A 15,690-nucleotide genomic window follows, 5' to 3' on the forward strand; every position below is an offset into this window, starting at 1 on the left:
ACTGTGTGTCTATTGTAAAACCGATCTAGCTTACCACAGTAGCTCGACGTCAATGCTTCAGCATGCAGTCTCAGCAGATGGAAACCACCTGCATGGAGTACCACATGTCTTTAACAGTGTCAAGATTAGAGATATAGCGGTCATAAAAACACACAAACACTGACTCAACAAGAGTTCCCACATTGAAGACAAATGTGCATATATGGCTTTTTGTGAGTACATGCACTTTATTTAAATAGTGATTTGCCATTACAAAATAAGTCGAGTACATCAATTACACACCTGATAAATATTTCACCATAATGTTCACATTAATCTTTTTTTTAACTGAGATTCTGAAATGTTTTAAAGTGTCACCGTGTTGTTGTGTTTACCTGTGTGCTAGAATCAAAACCATGAGAGAGGTGTTTCACCGGGAAGAATTGGCTGATGAGCCTCTGTCAATGCTCTAATTAAAAATGTCTGACATTACAAAGTCATTAAATGAACTATAAGATTATAAAAAAAAAAAAAAAAAAAAAAAAAAAAAAAAGGATCTTAAGCAAATTTTGAACTATAGAACAAAAGCTCTCTGTCATTGTACGTTCAGCAGTGCTTGCCTGGGAGATCATGATAGTCTTTGTCAGCAACCAACGGAAAAAATAAATCAGACCAAACAATCGGACTACATCCACAACCAAAATTGTTTTCCTCCTTTGTGCTCGAGTGTCCCTCATTCAACCACACAATGGGTCCACATGCAAATGAAAATTCAAAGTGGTGTGGGGCAGAAGGCACTTGAATTTACATAGAAACTCAGCGACCTTGCTCTTTGCAGGATAAAGGACCCAATAAACCCTGAGAGCAAGTCATCGACAGATTTGCCTGTTTGGCGGCAGTAAAGACCCTACACATGGAAACATAAACACTGCGGGGCCTTTGCATACTATTTGTCTGCGAAGGGAAATGCACAGCACCACATTTGTCGGACAGTAGCTCGAGGCTTGTGAGAATTTAAACCAGAGCTTCTTGTAGTCGAGAACTACGTATAAGGGCATGGCACAAACAGTACAGTACAGTACAGTACACATACATACAGACACACTCAGGAGCATTACCACACACACACACACACACACACTGTACATACATTTACAAACAGTGGACGCAGTTGTCTAGACTTGAAAAAGGCCTTTAACCTTTTACAGTACAAGTTTGTTTATGAGTGCTGCTGGGTGATCGAATGTCGTTCCATTGTGATGTAGAAAATAATCATCTCTAACTGGCAAAAACATAGCATGATTGAATGAATTTCCTTGAGTTGCGAGCATAGGTTTTCATTTCTTGGCTCTCAGTGTTTGCCAGGCAACCAGACAAAAAGACTCAAAAAAGTTAATTAAGTTAAAAAGGTCAAAGTCAAGAAATAGTCCAGCACACAAAACCCACATAAAAAGGCAAACTGATGTTTTTAAGTCTTTTTGATGGATTAAACTAACAACATAAAACATGTTAATTAGGGAGCTTTGAAGGGGCTGGTAGGTGGATTTTGTACATTTCTACACTCCTAAAATGCCAAACTATTCATTTAAGTGTGTAGGCTTCTTTTAACTCTAGGTCTATAGATTTGGCTCCAATTAGTGAAAACAGGCCAATGATTTTCTGAATCTATACTGAACAAATAATGATAGCTACCATGCTGACATGGCTATGGCATATGAAATGGCTGCCAGCTGACTCTGTCTATCTCCTGCCCACTGATGGGTTGGTTTCTCCAATCTGATGACAAAATGATATACCCAGCCTCCTACAGGAATCCTGCAGAACCTTCTCCCCTTTTCCTGCTTGGCAAAGTAGCCTTAATTTGGGAAAGTGTTCAGTGACAGTAAGTCGCGGGCTGGATTAAATGGCCATTATTTGATACATAAAAAAAATACCTCTTACATCAGGATATCATTCCTATGATTAACAATTAGCAAAACATTGCTACTTTAGACGAGAACTGACTCACTCTTCAATGGTGTCTCCTTGATCACCACTATGACAAAAATAAAAACAAATGTTGATGTTTTTTAGCCACATTGAAAATATGTCTTGTCTCAGAATTTCGCAAAAGAAATTTCGCAATACACTTCAATACACAACATATTATCAATATCATACATATATATATATATACTGTATATATATATAATCCTCTATTATATATGGGTATAAAGAGGTAAGGTGTTAGCTAACCTCAAACATAGTACACGGTCAGCAGGGAGCCACAGTTACATTTGAAGATTTTCACTTATGCAAGCTCTTCAGTACAGCTCCCTTTTGAAAGAAAAACAAAAAAAAACAGTCCATCACACTTGACCATATAATATAAGTATTTGTGCCATATTTTCCCGATTGGCAGTCGTGAAGTGTGCTAGCTTGATTGGCAGGTTTTTAAGAGAAGCAGGGCTCAACGAGAACGACCAGTACACTCTCATTCGTTGCTGTTGCTGCTGCTGTCGAAATCTTTGCACTGCAGGTTTCCTCCCGCATAGTTGCTGCCGGGGATTGCTGCGCCAAACCGGTCGACGCACCAGCAGATCCCCCTCCTCCGACCACGGGATGGCTTACACTGCAAGTATAAAGTTAACGGAAAGGGATGAAATGCTTGTGTGTGATGCAAGTCCTGCTTTACTGGACAGTTAAAAGGTTTGTCTCAAAGCCAAGCTGCTGTAGGTACAGTACAAAGCAGAGAGGATGCAACCCACGTCTGACAAATTACGAGACATAAAAATATCTTTCCATACCTGTTTGCGTTTGAAGAACCCCTTCTTGTCACAGTTGGGGATGTACAGAGAGAGAGCAAAGACCCTAGAAGAGTCCTTCATGCTTTGAATGAGATCATCCAGTTTTCTTCTGCAGGGGCCCTACACGCACAGGCAGATGGACACAGGTGTCAGTGTTTGCATAGTCACAATGTGTGTTAAAAATGATAATGCCTCTGAAAGTTTGTGAAATGCCCCAGAAATGAACACAGCATGAAGGTGGGAAATACCTCCACTAATGAGTACTTTAGTAATGTAGCATTTCACTCTGTTCACACCTTGTTGTCTCGTGTGAAAGTGGCCCAGCGGGGCATCTTGGCTGATTTGTCCAAACTGGTTTCTTTAAATTTATTTCCCTCTAAGCTGAATCAGTGTTTCACTCTTTTTCACTTACAAACTCAGGCTCCAGTTTATCCAGGCTGAGTGGGGGAAAGTTCAGATTGCTTGCGTGTCCCGGCCTGGCCAACTGCTTCTTGCGGTCCTTGGCCTGCTTCATGGCCTGGGCCTTGAGACTGCTGATGTGTTCTCCTCCGTATATGGGCACCTTGGTTTGGGGCAGCATTGACTCTGGGATGCGTAACATGGCGTCATCATGAGATTCTCCGTCTGATAGGGAGACAAAAGACAGACGAGGTCCCTCATCATTATCATGCATGTTTGAGGTTTATTAAAGGTGCCCTGTGGGCTTTTCTTGTAAACAGTAAGTTATATTTACATTGGGCATTGCTCATCAAAATAAACTGTGTGTATCACTGAGGACTAATAAAAGTGTTGAATGCATTTCCTTCCTCATAAAACATTTGCAAAGCTGATTGTACTGAATTCCCACTATTCCTACTAGGTGGCAGTATTAGCTAGATAAATGGACATTAGGCCGGACAACTAAGCAAGGCCTGGGATCCTTTACCACTGCGCCAGCATGTCGTAGTTATTTATTCCACTCGGGACTGCCAAGGAATGAACATTGTGTGCGTGAATGAGCACCTGTAAGTTACCAGAATACATGTTTCCGTTACTTTGATGTTCTGTGGCAGAGCTTTACTCTGTTTAAGGACGATTTAGAGAGTTTGATTGTTGTTAATGATATTTCTGTGAGTAGATTTAATACTGTTTCCACATCGCTGTTAATAAGCTAATGCTAATGTGCTAATGCTAACGTGCTAATGCTAATCTGTGAGTGTAGCATATTAATATAGCTGGTGCTAATATGACAGTTTTGTATTCATTTGACAGTTTTACTGTCATATTGACTCACTATTGTTTCCTATTGTGATTATTATTTCAGATACCATATGTACACACCATACAGACATCATACTACCTTCCTACATAGACGGGAAGCTGTTACTACTATTCAAACCACTGTACCTGATTCTGAACACCAGTAAAGTTTGAGTGGAATCAAAACCTCTGCCCCCTGTGTCTATCCCTCTAACCGGAGACCTATTGTAGATGAGGAGCCGGCCTACAGCTGTTATGGATATACTTATTCACTCCTGCTAATTCTTACATTGGTCCTTTGAGTCGGATATCTTCACCTCAGTGGAACAGAATGGTAGAAAAGGAAGCAGCAACAGTTCTACCGACAATGCTCGGACAGAAACGGAGCAGACATCTTCCTGCACACCTGCAAGATTATCAGGTGAACCGACCTCAAGTCTCGCTCATGTCTAAACCTCTTAGTGCCAGCACTCTAGAACTGCGGTCATCAAGCGGAGAACCAACATACTTTCTGACAGGGGACCAGTTTCCTGCAGTGCTCGGGTACTAGATGAGATTGGATCAGAGACCCATCACACCGGCCATGAGCCTGGCACGTGTACACTAAAGAAGCCATGCAGTGAATGTCAGGAGATTCACCTTCATGTACTGCATGTCATCGCTAAGCCAAGTTCAGGTGTCTACCTCATCACCTCAGCATCACTTACCCCTATCAAACAAGTTGCAGGTGTCTATCTGAAGGTCGTTCCCGTCATTGTGAGTGCATACTTATGCAATTCTGGATGACGGCGTCGAACATACCATCATTCTCACAGAGGCAACACGCCATCTTGGGCTTGCGGGAGAACTTGAGTCCATGGCCCTGAGAACAATAAGACATTCACATATCAAGGGGTCACATCAAGGGGTCATCTGTTAGTTTCCACATAGCATCACCGGCTCAACCTGACAAAGGACATGCCATCATAGGGGCAGTCTCTGCTAACCGCTTGACATTGGCTGAACAGTCGTACCCAGTGCCTGCTTTGCCGCCACCTGAGAGGAATCCTGATCCAGCCCTTCAGCAAAGTGCAGCCACTTCTCCCCATCGGAGCTGACAACACGCACCTGATCGTGGCCAAGGAACCCGTACGTCTTAACTCTAGTGGCGGACCAGCAGCAGTACACAGAGCTTGGCTGGGCTCTACAGGGGACTGACGGACTCATGCCTCATCAAGTGTCAACCAACTGCTACTTTTCCTGCTGCAGACCAGCTCCAGATGACCTTTATCAACACGTGGAATGTTTGTGGCAGCTCGATGTCCTGCCTTTTAGGAGCGAGAAAATGGCAACACGGTCACGTCAGGACCAAGAGGCTGTTAATCTCCTGGAGGAGCGCACAATTTGTGTGAAGGATGGTGACACTCTGAAATACAGAGAAATACACTGAAATATGCTACGCCATTGCTTCAAAAATGCACCTCTACTGAGTGCACCTGTTGACGCCGTGATGCAGACTCTGCGGTGTACGGAAAGGAGACTGGCAGGCGACCCAGCCAAAGCTCTCATCTACGAGGTAGATTTAAAGAAGCTTATTGATGCAGGGTGTGTCCAAGAGCTCATACGAGAGGTTACCCAGACGCGTGAGTCGTGGTTTATTCCACATCACTTGGTTGAACACAACGGAAAACACAGGCTTGTGTTTAATTGCTCCTTCACTTATCAGGGACTCTCCCTCAATGACCAACTCACTCCAGGTCCAGCTCATAGTCCGTCACTGCTTGGGGTGCTCTTGAGGTTCAGAGAGCATTCTGTGGCAAGGCGATCTTCCCCCAGGTGTGCCTGTTACCTGAGGACCAACCCCTGGTGTGTTTCGCCTGGAGGAACCTAAGATGGAATGAGCCCCCAGACGTCTATCAGTGGAAAGTCCTTCGCACTTCAAAGGCATGTGAATGATCATGCAGCTGCGAATGAGGACGTTGTGCAGGCTCGAGAAGAGTCATTCTACATCAACAACTGTCTCCGGAGCCTTTCTACTGCTGCAGCTGCTACACGTCTGGTGGACAAAATTCGCAAACTGCTGGAAACTGGTGAGTTTGAGATCCGTCAATGGGCCAGTAATGACTCGTCAGTTGTCTCTCTTATCTCCCTGCTTAAGCTAAATCCAAAACCACCGACCTCTGGCTTCTGGAGAAGCACTCCGACCCACAAGAACTGGCTCTGGGACTGAGGTGGCACTGCCTTTCTGATAGGCTTGGCTACAAGATCAGACTGCTACCATGCACACAATGTACCGTGTGGTGGCCACCCAGTATGATCCCTTAGGTGGGATCATCCCATACACTACATGGGCAAAGATTCTGATCCAGAAGTTATGGGCAAAAGAGAGGGACTGGGATGATCCCAACTTCCCACCTGATCTCTTGGCAGCATGGGTTAACTGGGAGAAAGAACTACCAGACTTGGCAGATACAGAATACAATTTAAATTGTTTCTGTAACGCGTCTGAGCAGGCTTATGGATCTGTGGCCTACTTGGTGATGGTGAGTGCAGGCAAGGTTCATGTCACTTTCGTGATGGCCCGCTCATGTGTTGCACCAAAGCAGCCATTATCAATGCCACGACTTGAACTCTGCACAGCATTAACCGGGGCCCAACCATCTTCCCTCCTGCACAAGGAGCTCACGTTACCACTTAAGAACACCCATCTCTGGACTGATTCAACGACAGTCTTGTCCTGGCTGAAATCCGACTCCTGTCGCTTTAAGGTTTTCGTCTGCACCAGAGTCACAGAGATACAGGAGTTAACTAACCCCTGTGATTGGAGATACGTCGATTCAGCCAACAACCCAACAGATGATGTCACCAGAGGCAAAACGCTGGCTGAGCTCACAGTCCCAAACCGCTGGATCCAAGGACCTGCATTCCTCTGGAGTAGAGCAATGGCCAGCTCCACTAAGTATACACGAGTCAGAGGTTCCAGATGAACTGAGAAGGAATGTCTTCTGTGGCCTAACTCAGTCAGCTCCGTCCCTGCCAACCCCTGATATCACACAGTTTACAGACTGGACAGAAGTGGTAAAGGCCACACAGCAGGCTTTAAACGGGGCAGCAGTAACGGACACTAATGCACAGAAGTATGAGCTGCGCAAGGCAGAACTCCACCTCGTGCAATCATGCCAGGCTGACAGCTTCCTGGAAGAGATGAAAGCACTCAAAACCAACAAACCAGTATCATCACACAGTCGATTGAAGATGCCGGCACCGGACATGGATGTTCATACTGGACTGATGAGAGTGGGAGGATGCCTACGGCATGTCAACCAAACTAGCGTAGAGGATATCCATCCTGGACTGCAATCACCAAATTGTTTGCACCCATCAGCAGTTTTTTTTCTTCTCTGCCTTTTTCTGTAGTTTTCCTATATTTCTTGCCGTGTTACCACCAACAACTATCACCAGTTAAATAACGTTAAACAGAGCGAGATCATTTGCATTAGATAGGAAAGTGTACTGTATCATACGCATGGTCAAGTATGTACATATACAAAGGAAATGTGCTCGTAGGTGCCACTCATAAAAACACTGCTCTATAGTGCTACTGGTGTAGGGTGACCATACGTCCCGGTTTGACCGGGACAGTCCCGATTTTGAAGTTAATGTCCCGAGTCCCGACAAAAGCCTGTCGGGACGCTAAAATGTCCCGGTTTTAGGAGGAGCGGCGTCAGACGATTTTGCTGGGGCTTGAGCCCCAAATGTTTTGAGTGTAGTCCCAAATGTAACTTTTTCCAGATTATTTTTCCGAGGCGAATAGAACGGGCAGCTACATGCAGGGTCCGACCATGTTGTGTTTGTTGCTATCACCTAGCAACCGTCTCTATGTGGAGGAAAAGCTGTGAAAGCCGGGTGAAGTTTTCGGAGGAATCCTAGCCAAATCAGTGTAATACATTGATGCCATCAACACAAAGTTAAGGAGCGCAATACTAATGATTTAGTTTGAAGTTCCTGTGACGTGATGTTTACAGTCTATTGTTCAGACTCAACCACACGGAGCTCTGAAGAAGACCTGTGCGTCTCTTAGTGTCCACTCTCTCTGTAAAATGCAGCGCAGCCTCAGGTTATAACGGATGCGTTCTGCTGTCGACATGCTGCGGTAGATGTGTTGCGTTTGTGCTCCGTGTATTTCTGCAGTAGATTCGGTTTTTGTAGAGCAGCGTACGGCCACTTCCCTAGCTAAACTCTTTGTCTCATTCAGACACCCAAACAGGGCTCTGTGTCTGTCAGAAGGTCTGAGAGCTACAGCAATCACGTAAAACCAGACTATGGTGCAGGTAGATTTCTGAAATAGTGACTTTATTCTTGTAATAGCCTATTATAACTTTATTTTTCTCAAAATCACGACTCCTCCAAATCACAGAGAACACAGATATACTGTATTTTGAATGTGCACAAAGTTTTGGACATTGCTCAAACACATCTGAAACAGTCCAGGGGTTTATTAATAGGCCTACATTAACAACAAAAGAGCAAAACAGGAGGGAGGAGTAAATGATGCCTAGGCTACATGTGTGCTGACTCAGCTATAATTAGAAAAGTCCATCCAAAGGAGAATACATATTTGAAAGCAATACATAATGCCTGTTAGCCTTACTTCAATATATTCCATTATGTTTTTATATTTGGATTGTAATGTATTTTTCTCTTTACATAACGATATTTGCAGCATACATTGATTCAGAAAAAGGTAGAAATAGGTGCATAAAAATTCACCAGAATGCAGGAAATGAAGTGTTTAATGCTCAAAATTTTCAATCATTTTAATTCTTTTGGTGTTATTGGAATAAATAACACTTCAAAAATCTTTTTTAGAAAAGTCTCAACATAAATCTCATTCTGAACTGAAAAAGGCTGTTGCTGCAATTTTGTTAATTTTACCGAAAAAAAACCAAACATTTATTATTAGATGAGGAGCCTATGATCAAAATAATGAAGTTACTGTCTATGTCTGACCTCGGCTGGCACATGTTCACGTTAAAAAGCGTGTGCGCGTGCACAAGCACTACGGTCACACGCAAAGTGTCCCGGTGTCAGCTCCTGGAAATCTGGTCACCCTATACTGGTGGTAAAAAAAAAAAACTCCAAACAATGCCTTTAAGTCTCACTCCCAATGCACTTGAAGTCTCTTCCAAACATGTGCTTTCATTTTTTTAAACATTATATAATTAAAAACTCTTCCTCTAAGTTCTGCTGTTGCGTCAATGGCACAGCATTTCTTTTCTATTTTATTGGAGAATCAGTTGCACTACTACATAATAATAATATAAGCATGGGATGACAGAAAACAAACACAACTACAAAAGCAAGAACAAGAATGTGTACCAGAAGTGCAGCTGCAGTTAGCTGAAGCTTGATTCACACAGGATTACTATTATCAGAGTAGAATTGTCTTCACCACAGCACAGTAATTCACACTGGAACTTTTTTAAATTACAGACACGCAGGATTAAAATAACCAGTGATACCAATTATTACAAACAACTTGATGTCCACAGGTGTAATATTAGTCCTGTGTAAAACAGGGGCTTCAAAGCATTGTTCTGCTGTTTGAAGAAGGGTCAAAATCAACAGCACTGGGATGGCTCCCACCAGGAAATGTACCTATTAGAGTGGCTAAAATGAAAAAGTAAAGCTAAACTCATGAGGGCACAGGACAGGAGTGTCAAATTTGGTAACGTCACAAGACGACGTGATGAGTTTACTGCACCAGCTGAATGCTTATTGAGCACAGTTAGTGGCTGCTGGCCAGTTTCAGATTGAAAGTGTTGACATTCGGGACAACATAGTCTACATTTATGGCAGGTTAGGCTGCCAGTTTGGGGTATATGTAGACCAGGGATTTTAAAACTGTTATAACCGTTGACCTAAATGAGATATTTAGTCTCACCCTGGCACCCAGGCCCATGAAAACATGCTATTAAACTTGTCATGTGGCGAGCCACCAGAAACAGCCGCAGCCCATTTTGGGTCCCAAACCCCCACAAAAGCCCTCATGTACATGCATCTTTCATCTATGCAAAAATACAACTCTTTGCTACATTTTGGGGAGTACCACATGGTCGCACTAACCTCAGCGCTTGCCCCTCTCCTCGTCCCACCCTCTATTCATATGACCACGACGACTGTGTCAAGGCCAGAATGAGCGGTTGTGGCTTTTTTTTCCCAAAAGCACTTTAAACTGATATTTCACTTCAGTTATAGCTTTAAACACGCATTAGCCTTGTGTATGTGTCCTGAGCCACAGCTGGCCATTTCCACTGCTGTGTCACGCACTTGTTTCCATTTCATTTAGTCAGATTGCAAATTCTGCACATAAACCCCTCCGTTTGTGCACTGGCGTGATCGCTAAGCTACTAAGCTAACTGAGCGGTGGAACAAGGTCATTGCTGCCTGAGCCCCTCCCCCCCCAGTGATGATAATGAAGATCGCGATGATGTCATCCATCCCCATAATGACAGGTTCTTGGAAAAAGGCGGAGAGATTCCCCATCCTCTGATTTCCTGCTGACACAGTTTTTCTCTCTCCAGAGAAAACTCAGGCAGATCAGCAGCCAGCGTAAACCCAATCAAGTCCTCACTTGCTAATCCTCGAGTTTGTCTAATCTGACCCGTGCTGACGGATCACGTCTTTCATTTCGTCTTTCTTTCTCTCCTTTTTCCTCGTGTTTGAATTGAGAGACATGGTGATCCCGGAGATCCATGAAGGAGTTAGTGACAGAAAACTCCTATCTAGCATCTTTCCTAATAAGGAGATTTCTTCCTTTCTTCATCCGGAAAATCAACATAAAGTCTGTCCAGATGATGTTGCACTTGCAAAAATGTTAAAAGACAACTAAATACTACTGTTTTTAGCTTTTATCCAGGTGTGAATGTCAGCTTGTGTCATTGCTTTCTGATCTTTGACACTTGATAAATGTGCAAAATGCTCAAAATGCACACATGCAAGATGGTGCATCAATGTAGCATGTACATATACATATGCACATATAACCTTTTTGGCAACTCCTACTACATTTTATGGATTTACAGTATGCATACACCTTTTGCAGCTCATTTTGTAGATCTTCCCAAGTGGTTATAAAATGTCGAGGTGTGTATATTTATTAGTGTGCATATGGGTTTCGTTTAATTTATGTGTTGAGAGAGCGCCCAGCAGGAGATGTGGAGTTAATGGAGAAGCTGGCTGACGGGCAGACAGATGGGGGATCAGTAACCCACGCTCAGCCTGCATTCTGCTGAATCACTGCACAGCCTGGGCCTGCCTGCAGCGCCGAGACGGAGAGAGGGAGGGGAGGGAGGGACACAGATGAAGAGACCAGGGTGGGACTAACAAAGAGTGGTGGGAGGGAGCAGATGATAGTGTGGGAAAGAGAGGAAAAGGGAAGGGGAGATGAATAGAAGATTGGAGTTTCTTTTGCATTATTATTCAACAATTTCTCAGATGCAGAGCTGCTCTGAAGGATCTTGAGTGAGTGCAGCCAAAGATCTTTTTAAGTGCAAATTGACTATCTGCAAACTGTAATGGTAAAAACAATACAATGGACTGGACGTATAGGGAATGAGCTTATCTTGTGTAAGGCTAATTTGAATGTGACACTGATTTGTAATGCAGTATTTCTATGCTTCCCCCTTTCTTATCTTCTGCCTTTTCTTACTGGCATTCACTCATAACATTTATTAGCCAGAAAAACAAAACTGTGTTTTTTTTTGGCTCAGCCCGGTGAGATTTAACACAGCCAGTGAGATTATATATGTTTCCAGAGTCTGCTTCTATACTAAAACTCCAACCTGCAGGAAAGTAAAGCAAAACACAGAATGAAAAGGGTGAATATGGGGATGGGGGGGGAAAGAATAGGGTTGAAAAGATGAAGAGGGACAGTAGCCAGGCACGGAAAGAGGAGAAGAGGCAGTGTGGTGGGAGAGAATAGAGAGACAGAGACAAAAAGGTGGGTTAGGTGTGGGAAAAGGCACAGGTGGATGAGGAAACGTAGAGGCGTTCAGGGGAACTGACAGAAGAAAGGCTAAGAGACAACAAAAGAAAAAGAAAAAAAAAGAAACTGTAGCGGAAGGGAAAATCGCAAAGCAAGATTTCACACCTTGAAGATATAGTGCAAGGGCCACAAGCCAACATTTCCCACAAAGCGCTCCCCAGCAGACACTGTGACTGTCTCTGAGCTGCCATTCAAAGGAGCCAAAAACAAGCCTCGCAGAGCACCACCTGTAATCTTCTCTCTTGTTTTATGTCGGCTGGGGGCCCCGAGGCGATGGGCCACTCACACGAAACCTACTGATTTACAGCTCGCAGCCCCACAAATCGAGATGACAGGTTGATTGATGCTCGGCACCAATTGTTGTCAGAGTTCACAGGGTCAAGGCGCACGCAGGGTAAAGGGTGTCAGCCCGTCTAATAGAGGGCTGTGAGATGACTCACATCAGCCTCACTGGCTCCCAAAGAGACAGAGGAGGTCAATTAAACTCACTTTACCCTGTCCTTTTACATACCCACCACCTTTAGAAAATGTTAAGTGATTTTTGGACTATTGATTACAGTCTGGAGGTCATTCCTCCATCTTTTTTTCTAATTCACTGCATTACTGCCTGACTCTGTGTGTATGTGTCACTTGAGGGCTTTATTAAAATGCCTGCATTGACAAGGGAGAAGAAACATCTCTATCCAGCTGTTTGCTATTTCTTTGCACCAGAGCCCTTTAGATGTACAGTTGAAACACCATTCCTGGAATGCAAATGCAATAGAAAATCGATCAGAGCTGACATGAATATCATACATAGTAGGCTATAATAATTATTGCTTAACCAGTAGAGCACTGCACATTTAGTGCTGTGATTTGACTTTAATGTCATATAGTGGAATGTAATGGATGGGAGGAAGATACAAAAAGGGTTACCCTAATTATAATGAATAAAAAATGAAGCTGCCTTCAATTAATGACTCAATCCATTCAGTTATTGAATGTTCCTTTAAAGCCAGTGACCTTTTTCAGCCTAATTACTGTGATGATCTGAATCAGTCATCTCTCCACAAGCCTACCTTTGGACGAATACAACAGTTTGTACAACTTCTCGTTCCTGCACACCCCCCGGCCGTGCAGGAGCGCGTGCAGCGGCTTCTCCTCGCTATTCTTGGGCAGGCAGCGAAGCCCGCGCGTGCACGGCCCGGTGTACACGCCGCACGGCTGGCCCTCTTCGAGCGCGCACGTCAGGCAGCAGCCGCAGCCGGGCTCCTTCACCAGCTGACAACCCACCGGCACCGGCGGACACATGGACCGGGCCTTCTCATCGCACGGCTGGCACGGCACGTACGACGAGCCGCAGCCGGTTATGCTCAGCAGCAGGGGAAGCACCAGGAAGGAAACACTCAACAGCATGGCGCGCTTCTTGTCTAAACTGCAGGCTGTTTGATCGAAACCGCAACGATTAGCAATTATATATTGTGGTGAATCCTTTCTTTGCGAGCGATTTGATTCCAAACACCAGAGGGGGTGTTGCATCCACAGGTGCCTTTCGCGCTCAAGTCCCGAATGTCACCTACGCTCGCAATCCACAAAGGAACAGTCACTCTTCTCCCCTTGCGCTGTCCTTCAAGCCCGCAGTCACAAATAAATTAAAAAAGAAACAAAAATATCCCGACGCCTCGGATCTCTCCCTTCAGTGATGCCCGGTGCCGTTTACGCGCAAGCTGTTCGTCTCCAAATGAGAGCTGAAAAGCCTGATTCCCGCTGTTTGCTCTCTCCGTAGGTTATTTTACCAGCACGGTTTGGGAGCAAAATGTATAATCTGTGGCTTTGAGCTTGCCTTTTAAAAAAGAAACTGCCAGAGGCGAAGCCTACAACGATGGGTATGTCAAACAACGTTTGGAGGGGGAGGCGCACTTGTCAACTCCGTGCGCTGCGATGCTGATTTGACAGGGCGGGTGCTGGCATGCCTCCAGATCTGCCAGATACGAAACGATGCTCCTGAAGGCGACTGAATAAGACCTCTCTCACTGCAGAGTGGCCATTTAGTATTCCCAGGCTCTCGCAGACAACATTTGTGTTATCAGTTGACTTGTTCGTGCTTAAGAACAAGGCAGATCACTTCTTACAGGATCACTTATAGGATATTCTGGAAACACTTAATACATTGCTGACTAGGTTGTTTGAAAGACAGCATATGAACTTCCAATCCATGCTGCTGGATTTGGAAGTTATTTTTTCAAGGGGAAATTAAAAGTAGTTTTAGTGTTTACAGACAGTCACATATAGAAACGGTGTCATTGCTGCAAGCAAGGCAGAAACAACTTGGCAGAGAAGGAATATAAATGTGACCTAATGCAACCGAATTCATGTCAACATTGTGGTTTGTCTTGTCTTAAGAAGACCTATTTAGGGTGAACAAAACTGAACGACTTGTTAAGATAGATATTTGCGCTGAATAAATTTTGTTGGATAGATTATGAGTGACAACATAGTGTTTGTTCAGTGTGTTAATGGTATTTTTTCTTTTTAAAAAAAGGGGCTTCCTTCCTGTTCCCCCACTAACAAGAGACCAACAATACATTATCTCCCTGCTCTTCCTCAGATTGACACTTTTCACAGTGCTCATCAACATAAGGATGAGGGTTTTGTGTTACAGTAATGACTAATCTGTATATCTGTCAGAAGACATAAGCAGACTTGCTGCTTCTCCACTTTGCTGTATACAAACGTACAACACTTAAATTCCTAGTTTGATTACTTGACCCCAGGAACATGGTGTTTAGATTTGGTATTGGTCTCGATCGCTACAAGTTTCCAGATCTCCCTCAAAATCCTTGTTGGTCATAACTTCCTTGGAAGTAAAAAAAAACAAGATACTTATGTTGACCATAATAATGGTTTTCACTGACTGTTCCCCTGTGGAGCTGCCAGATGGATACTTAGACCCCACTGCACCCTAAATCTTAACATGTGTCATTTTCCTCTTTCTCTGTTTATATCAGAAACCTTTTGCTGATGCTTGACCGTAGACAGTAACAGCACCAAATCATAAACGTACGTAAGGGCGGGTTCCTGCTTGTGAAACAAGAACGCTTTTATAATTCCCCTTAGATATCTTTGGGTTTCTTTCTTTCGCCAAAGTACTGTAGCTTTAAATATTTGTGCGATGCTGTCTTAACCATAACAAATGTATTCTCCAAAGACATTTTGCTGTAAAAAGGTCCGGATCAGGGCAAACACACTCGGGCTGACCTTATTTTATGACTCAGCGAGGTCAGCGTCCAGTGAGATAAGTGGACAGCTCTCATGGAGTGTAACTTAGGACAAAACACTCATAATTCACTTGATGTTTTGGCAGATACCAATATATGTCTGAGGATTTTTTTTTCTTTGTATACAGAGTCCCTGCAGACTCCAAGATGAGTTCATTTAATGCTTTTGACCCTGCATGTCCATGTGCTTGGAATAGACTTTTACTGCTATGTGTCATTTCTTCATTATTTGGTTTTATTAACCCTTTTTGCTTACATCCTGTTTATTCTTCTTTTTTTTTCACTTTAAGTGGAGTTTTAGTGTCACATGATAGGGTAAATGTCAGTCAGTGCTGAAACTGACCTAAAAAAATCCACATGGAGGAAAGCTTTTATCTCTTTGCTGCGTCGAGTTTCACTTCCT

At 43.7% G+C, this 15,690-nt stretch overlaps 1 protein-coding gene across 1 annotated transcript; it reads right to left on the reverse strand.

The window, feature by feature from the left end:
* Nucleotides 1-213: 213 nt before the first annotated feature.
* On the reverse strand, nt 214-13,931 carry igfbp5a (insulin-like growth factor binding protein 5a). Its single transcript, XM_028572335.1, has 4 exons — nt 13,089-13,931; nt 3,178-3,389; nt 2,766-2,885; nt 214-2,590 (listed from the first exon to the last, which is right to left on the reverse strand). Exons 1-4 carry the CDS (start codon nt 13,546-13,548, stop codon nt 2,453-2,455), a joined length of 930 nt encoding a protein of 309 aa, XP_028428136.1. The 5' UTR covers nt 13,549-13,931; the 3' UTR covers nt 214-2,452.
* Nucleotides 13,932-15,690: the final 1,759 nt, after the last annotated feature.

This window comes from Perca flavescens, chromosome 24 (assembly GCF_004354835.1).
Source record: "Perca flavescens isolate YP-PL-M2 chromosome 24, PFLA_1.0, whole genome shotgun sequence".
Taxonomy (NCBI): Eukaryota; Metazoa; Chordata; class Actinopteri; order Perciformes; family Percidae; genus Perca; species Perca flavescens.

Excerpts from the sequence above, each read along its gene's own strand:
- igfbp5a (XM_028572335.1), bottom strand. The coding sequence starts at position 13,548 with ATGCAACACCCCCTCTGGTGTTTGGAATCAAATCGCTCGCAAAGAAAG. Across the intron at positions 3,390-13,088 it reads ACTGTTGTATTCGTCCAAAG|ACGGAGAATCTCATGATGAC; the intron begins GTAGGCTTGTGG and ends TCTCCCTATCAG. Across the intron at positions 2,886-3,177 it reads ATAAACTGGAGCCTGAGTTT|GGCCCCTGCAGAAGAAAACT; the intron begins GTAAGTGAAAAA and ends CTGTGCGTGTAG.